General features: G+C 34.4%; 1 protein-coding gene across 1 annotated transcript; it reads right to left on the reverse strand.

Annotated features, from left to right (window-relative positions):
- Nucleotides 1–3,695: 3,695 nt before the first annotated feature.
- On the reverse strand, nt 3,696–6,321 carry LOC112514413 (patellin-3-like). Its single transcript, XM_025120875.1, has 4 exons — nt 5,187–6,321; nt 4,775–4,899; nt 4,262–4,403; nt 3,696–4,178 (listed from the first exon to the last, which is right to left on the reverse strand). The coding sequence occupies exons 1-4, from the start codon at nt 6,267–6,269 to the stop codon at nt 3,924–3,926; spliced, it is 1,605 nt and encodes a 534-aa protein (XP_024976643.1). The 5' UTR covers nt 6,270–6,321; the 3' UTR covers nt 3,696–3,923.
- Between the last annotated feature and the right edge of the window lie 1,661 nt (nt 6,322–7,982).

A 7,982-nucleotide genomic window follows, 5' to 3' on the forward strand; every position in this document is an offset into this window, starting at 1 on the left:
ATCAAAATTCTCAAAACAGTTCAAAATCATCAAAATCAGACAAGACAGAAATTTGGTGAAAAACAGGTAATCATGCAAACTGGATAAAATTGATTTAAAAAAATTAAGATTTGACAAAATTTGGCTTAAAACCGGATGAAGCAAAAAAAAAATTGCTAGGTAAGAGGCTAAAGTCGGACAAGGTTGAAATGACTAAGTCCTAAATCGGCTAAGACAATACACAAGGTCTTAGACTAGTCCGGATGATAGGTTGCACGATATACTTAGATCGCTGATCAAGGATGTGTTAGCCGGTCACGAGGATACTAAATCGCTACCGAGATAGTTTAAATTCGGACACGGCTGTGTGCGAGGATGGTCAATCTCGCGACCAAGTCTTATATCCGGGAACAACTAAGCTGCTATTGAGGAATCAAATCCGAACGAAATAGTTTCCGGATTAGGATACGGAAAACAGGAGATCGCGACTAAGTAAAGTATCCGAGGAAGGTATCCGGACAAGCAGATGAGCGATTAGGCCAAGTCCGGACAAGGCGATGAGCGGGTTAAGCTAAGTCCGGACAAAGGTGCGAGCGACTTTCTTCCTAATACGGACAAGTAACTAGTGACTAAGTCTTGTACGAGGAAACTCAAACCGGATGGCCCTCTGTGCGATTTAGGCTATCTCCGACTAAACCTATGTCTGGATAACAAAAGTGAAAAAAAACAGCCAAGTATAGAATCCGGTCACAAGGGTATGCGATTTAGACAATCTTTGAGCGATTTATTTAGAAGCCGGATAATGTGATGAGCGATTTTATGAGAGAATTCGGCCAAACAATCAACAAAAACACAAAATACACAACTTCTTTACTCTAAAATGGATCAAAACTGACCTTTTTGAAGAAATTTTCAAGAACATGAAAAATTTTCAAGAACACGAAAAAATTTTCAAAACCACAAATTTGATTAAATCTTGAAATCATATGATCAAAACACAAAACTTTGTGTTTAACAAAGATTCACAACACAATTACGAACAATTTGATCATTATTTTAACACAAAAACACAAGATTTTGAAAAAAAATTGGATCAAATTTAAAGAAAAATGAAAAACACGAAGAATAAGATGAACACATAAAAAAATTCCAGAAAATTTCTTCAGAAAATCTTCAAAATCAATGATTGCTTCTCATGATTTTGTGCACAATCTGCTCTGATACCAATTGTAAGTCCACTTTAAGATCAATTTTCAAGTATCTTCAATAATTCATGGCAATCTTCAAAAACATTTAAGAACAAAATGGAAGGAGATTCAGAGAGAAAGTCTAACTTGGTCAATGCTTTATTATCTCTCAAAGTTTACGTACAATTTACAAATGAATCTCCTACTTATTACAAATGAGAGAGAAAGTCCTAACAAGGATAAGGATGGTGAACTTCCTAGGGGGGATGGACAGGAATCTCCTCAGATCTGTCGTGGAGGGTCCTTACATTCCTCATACTCTTATTCCAAGAGTCCCAGGAACAAGCACTACTGCAGAAGTTGTTGCTTACTTCATGCCCAAAGATGAAAAGAATTGGGACGAGGATGACCTTGAGCGTGTAGAGGCAGACATGAAAGCTAAAAGGCTGATCATAATGGCCATTCCCAATGACATCTTTCAATCCCTCGACGCATGCACCACAGCGAAGGAAATATGGGACGAGCTGGCGAGTCAACTAAAAGGAGGTGCAAAAACGAAGGGTGATATTCTAATAACAATAAAAATTAAAAGATTTTTTAAATTAAAAATGAAATTCAAACAATTCAAAAGATTTGAGAGGCAAAAAGGTAATATTGGAATTCAAAGTGATAAAATTTTAAAAATACGATCACACTAAACCCAATAATCTAGATAACATAATGGGCCATTATCATTATGGTTATCGCTTATTTCAACACGATTTGGTGTGATTTGGGTGTGATAATCATGCGATTATCACAAGGATTCCGCCCGACTAGGGTTAACTTAGGAAATCGACTACCGATTTGGTGTGATGTGAGTGTGATAATCATGTGATATCACTATCATAACAGTGCACTCGATTTGATCATGATTTCGATCAGTTAGGGTTAGACAATCACACATTTATCACAACGTTTACTCATGGTTTCGATAGGTTAGGATTAGACAATCACACATTTATCACAACGATTACGGGCGAAATCCACTGAACGATTTGGTGTGATATGGGTGTGATAATCATGTGATATCACTATTATAACATCACTTGCACACTCAATTTGATCATGGTTTCGATCGGTTAGAATTAGACAATCACATATTTATCACAATGATTACTCATGGTTTCGATAGGTTATGGTTACACTCGATTGATCATGGTTTCGATAGGTTATGGTTACACAATCACACAATTATCACAAGGGAAGAGAAGAGAGTGGAAAGAACGTGATCAATCCAGGAAAAAAAGGATAATTATGAATAATTAAAATAAAATAAAAATTACTTAATTACATTGATGCTCTTATTAATTTATTTATATTTAATATAAGTTAATTTATTAATCAAAAAAGTTTGAGATTATTGGGTTGTTCTCGTAAATTACAGGGGTTCTCATTTAAACCTTCATATATATATATATATATATATATATATATATATATATATATTCGGTTCGACTGAAATGAGCCAACTATATATTTTTAAACAAATATTATTTTTGAAAAAGAATGGTGGTTAAAATTTATATCTAACCAACCAAAACATTTCACATTTCAATTCATTATCTCTTTCTTTTATATACTCACTAATATTTGTCAAACATTTTTCTCTTCATCAATGTAGGAATTAGGTGCAAGTTGGTTCCTCAAAATGACGATTTTGAAAGTTGGTTCCCCAAAATAGGAATCAGGTGAAAGTTGGTTCTCCAAAATGACGATTTTGAAAGTTGGTTCCCCAAAATAGGAATCAGGTGAAAGTTGGTTCTCCAAAATGACGATTTTGAAAGTTSGTTCCCCAAAATAGGAATCAKGTGAAAGTTGGTTCCATTTTGATGCAATTTTTCCTTTTAAAAATCAATTTCTTAATTTTCAAAGTTCATTTTTTAAAATCATAAAAATTACTTTACTTTTTAATAAAATGATGGTACTTTATAAAACTAATCATGTCTTGCAAGAGCCATTTTTATAAAAAAATATTTTTTATTAAATAATTTATTTTTTTAATCTATTTTTATAGAACATTTTTTTAAATAATATCATATAAAATATATAATATGTAATACAATATTTTATTTTTAAGAACGTTTTCAAAAAATCTCCATAAACTTACAATAATACTTTTAAATATACTGCTTTTTTTATTTGATCCTATAAACTCAAGTTTGCTGCTAATATTATTCAGAGAAATGTGAGCATTCATATAATATAAACTTGGGGAGTGTTTAGGATTGCTTATTGGAAACAACTTATTCTTTTCTACAAAAATATTTATCAACTTATTATAAGTCAGAAAGGTTTAACTTGTTCAAAAACTCTTTATTATCGGTTTGGGACCAGTATAAATTGTTTATCCAAACATTCAAAAATGCTTACTACCGATGTCACACCGAAATAAGTTAATAAGTTGTTTTTATAAGCAATCTCAAACACCCTCTTATAAATAATAAGGTAACATGTATCGACAATCAAGACTCTCAGGTTGTAACATTCACACAAACTTCAAATCCATAAACGAAATGGATTCAAAAAATATTTGCCCACAATCCATTACTATATATATTCAAATATATAAGTCGTCCAAAAATCCCAACAATGAACATATGCTAAAACTACTACTGTAACACAAATCAAACAACCAAACAAATCACATCACATCACATCAGCCAAAAGAACAATATAAATTCAATAATATAAATGTATGAAATATGAAACCAACTCTCACTCACATGTCTTCTTCTTCAACCTGTACAACACCTTCTTCTTCTTGGAGCTTTGATTATAGAATGTAAGCACCACTTTCCCTGCTTCTCCGCACTTGAACCGCCCGTTGATCACCGATTCTGCACCGTTCCCTGTAATCTTTCTTGATTTCTGAACAATAATCGTGTATCCATCTTCTGCATTTGGCACAAATTCAGCCCCATACGACACTTCGCATCCCACCACTCGAGCCTCCCATGTCAACGTGCATGTCTACACTCAACCACATCGTTTTAAAAACATCGTTCGCAAGATAGCACAAAAAAAGAAAATGAAATCGGTTTGAATTACAGTACCTCAGGTGCAGGGAGCTCGATTGTGTGTTGAGATGAAGGCTTGATGATCTCTTCTGTGATAGAATCAGTGGTGGTGAATTCTTGTTCACCTTCCCTGCTAAGCCCACCATATTGAACTGGAACCAGCTCAGGTGCTATGTATCTGAGATTGCATCAAACGAATTAGAAAATTTACAAAGATATGAAACCCCGTTAGATTACTCTCCAAAATGGCCCTCGAGGACAAAATGGACCAAGTCATAACACTTTCAACGGGGGATAGCCGGATAGATGGGCATACATAATAGTAATACTACCTCAAGTGGTAGTAGAACGTGCTGTGATACTATGTAAGAATACGTTGTGCAGATTCCAACATATAGGAAAATTCCAAAAATAGACCAAATCTAGCCGATATAAGACACAACACGCCCCTAACTGAGGCATAGATCGTTGCATAGCATCGAATACCTCTGGCTCTGATACCATGTAAAAGTATTATACAAATGGATGTGTGATTGATGAATGGCTTACTTGAAGAGGGTTTCAGTGGTCTTTGAAGGGCCAGCAAACACAAACTTGCTTTTGGTCCTTTGGGTGAAGAATGGATTAATCATCTTGTAGAAAGCCAGATACCACCATGGAACATTGATGAACACCTTCAAGAAAAACATATCTCAAAATAAAAATCCAAATCCAAACACAAAAAACAGTCTTTTTTTAATACCCATGTCAGATTAACATTTGATCACAAAAACCCAGATGGGAATTGAGAACAAAACCATGTGGCAGTTAGGTCACCGTTGACTCTAGGTCAAAACGACAAAGATCAGAACATGTCGTCATGTCCCAGAACACCAAGGATGTAGAAATTGAACTGACAGATTATTAATTAATATGTTGAAAAACAGATCGGAAAAGCACTTTTAATTTGAAATGGAGGTACCTGTTTGGCGACGAATTCGGGGTAGTTGTCTTGGAGCAACTGAAGAACTTGCCGGAGTTCTTTCTTGAAGGGTGCCGGAGAATATTTGAGATCGTTGACTTGAACAATGGTGGAAATCCCATCGGGACTGAAATCGAGCTTCCTGATGCTCTTTTCAAGGAACTGGATTCTCCACCGGAGAAACTTTTTGCGTTTCTCGTCGTCCGAGAAGGTTTCTTGATAGAGTTCTTTGTTCTGATATTCTCCATAGGCATTATAGCAAACTGGGTGGCCTTCTTTATCGACTCCATGCATATAAACCACCTTCTCTTGCTCTATTCCCAGATCTTCATCGAGCAGTGATTCGATTCCGAACTCTTTCCGCCATGCCACTACGTTTTTAAGCATCGTGAAGGCGTCTTTCACCTTGAAGTCTCGTGCTCGGAGGAATTTCAGGAGGATAACGTCGCTACGTTCGTCGGCGAGTAATGGGATTCCCCAGATGGAGATTTCTTCTGGTGAGATGGGTGTTTCCTCCGCCGCGCACGGTGGTGGTGCTGTTTCTTCTGTCCTTGGTGGCTCAGCAGGCATGGTGACTGCTACTATTGTTTCTTGAATCGCTTCGATCTTTTTTGCTCCGTCTTCATCGATGCAAGATTCGGCTTTCACAATCACCTCCGTCACTTCCTTCACCGATGGCTCCACCGCTGTAACCTTCTCCTCTTCTTTGCATTCAGATTCAACCACCGGCGTTGGAACAGTAGCTCCACCTTCAACGGCGGAAGAGGGTTTCTTCTCCTCCTCCTCCTCCTTAACCGGCGGTGGCGGAGGTGGAGCAGTAAACTCATGTTTATTAAGAGCTTCCTGAACCAACAATTTGAGTTCATCCAAAGCCTTCTTCTGTGGATCAGGAAGTTCACCCACAACGTTACTTTCCTCCTTGAATGAAATCGACGCCGTAACCTTCTCCTTCTCTTCTTCAACGGCGACATCCTTCACAGCTTCTTTCTCACAGGCTTCAACCTTCTCCGCCTCTGGAACATCGGAAACAACGGCAACCTCAGGCGATTGTGCAGCAGCTGTCTTGAGGGTTTCTTCCGCCATGGATGGATGAAAGAAAGAAAGAAAGAAAGAAAGAAAGAAAGAAAGAAAGAATGAATGACGATGGAGATGGGAGATGGGAGATGGGAAGAATGAAATGGGGGAAGAGGGTGTTTTTAAAGAGTGGGTGTTGGTATTTTTGCCAGCTGAGTTTGAAGAATAAAAATCGTGGGCTCCAAAAATGGGTTTCATACACACAGCTCAATGTTGGTAATAATCATGTGTCACGGACCCCACCTCATTTCTTCCGACCGTTGTCATCGACCTGCGCCGGAAACTCATTTCCTCTTTTCTTTTTCTTTTATTTCCAAACATATTTCAGAAAACACATTGCCCAAGGAGGCAAATTAAATTGATGTCAATTATAATTAGTTGATATATTAATTGAAAAAGATTTATAACAAATATAATTGATTAGTACATGATATTGAATTTTATATAACAATTATAATTAATTGGTATACGGTATTAATGAAAAAAACTTAGTAGTGTATCTAATTCGTGCCTACACTTACTAATTGATGATGAGTTGATTTTTAAAAATTCAAATCCATTACTAAATTGTAAGTAGACCAATGTTTTGATATAATTTGCTTAACTAAAATTAATTATATTTAGATTATTTAAATTGTGATAAATCTTTAGATTTTCCAAAACAAACAAAATAATATTAGAACACTTAAAAATACTCTATCATTGTTGTTTACAAAAGAAAAAATCAATCCAAGTTATGAGGTTTACCAAGAATGTATATCATTTGCAAGTTATTTTTTTCGAAATCTATAAGCTTATAAAATTCGAGAATATATATATATATATATATATATATATATATATATATATCATAGCTAGCTCGTGAACTTAACTTTGATGTTGTGTAAGCGGATCTTCAGGAGGTGTTCGAACACCTTTACTTTAAAATAGAGAAAAATAAGTTCAAAACTCCAAACAAAATTACATCAAACTCCAATAGATTCTCAATTTTTTAAATTTCAAAATTAATTATATTATTAAAATATTTAATAATGTAACAAAAAAATTTGTCACTCTTTTTCTGGTTATTTCATTGATTGTTGGTATTGTTTACCTTGAAATAAGAAAATGCACAATATTTGTAGGAAATGTATATTCTTTTTCCTACTTTCTCTATTTCAGAACAAGCTATGGGTAAAAATAAACTTAAAAAGACTATTTTTTCCATTTTTGAAAAACTTTTGGAGATGGCAGACCATTTTTCATGGTAAACATGGTGTGATGCGACATATGCTATTTTTAACAAACTAGTTGACAAGTTAGTTGGTGGTTAATAAGCTAGTTGTTAGTTGATAAACTAACTGATAATGGAAAAACTAGTTGATAAATTAATCATGTTTGACGATATGCGAACTGATAAGATAGTTTATAAATGTAAATGATTTAGAAGGACATGTTAAAAATGGTCAATTTTAACATTACATAATCTGAAATTAAACTAATCATTAATAATATAATATGTTAATTAATAAAATTTCAATTTAATTATCAATTATAGATATGAATTTGTGTAAACAAATATAATTTTTTTAGGAAACAAATTACACATAATTTTATATAAATGGTACATCTGTACTATATTATAAAACATTTGACAAAAACTCTTAAAACTCATTTTTTATACATGAAGTACTGTTTATTGATGCATATTACTTAAAATTCAAGATTACAAGTAAATTATGC

The sequence above is a fragment of the Cynara cardunculus genome, assembly GCF_001531365.2.
Source record: "Cynara cardunculus var. scolymus isolate 2C chromosome LG 6, CcrdV1, whole genome shotgun sequence".
Lineage (NCBI taxonomy): Eukaryota > Viridiplantae > Streptophyta > Magnoliopsida > Asterales > Asteraceae > Cynara > Cynara cardunculus.

What these genes read in the sequence shown, in the direction of transcription:
- LOC112514413 (XM_025120875.1), bottom strand. Translation starts at nt 6,269, where the DNA reads ATGGCGGAAGAAACCCTCAAGACAGCTGCTGCACAATCGCCTGAGGTT. An exon ending in CCGAATTCGTCGCCAAACAG is followed by an intron (nt 4,900 to 5,186) that starts GTACCTCCATTT and finishes TTTTTCTTGAAG; the next exon opens with GTGTTCATCAATGTTCCATG. An exon ending in ACCACTGAAACCCTCTTCAA is followed by an intron (nt 4,404 to 4,774) that starts GTAAGCCATTCA and finishes ATGCAATCTCAG; the next exon opens with ATACATAGCACCTGAGCTGG.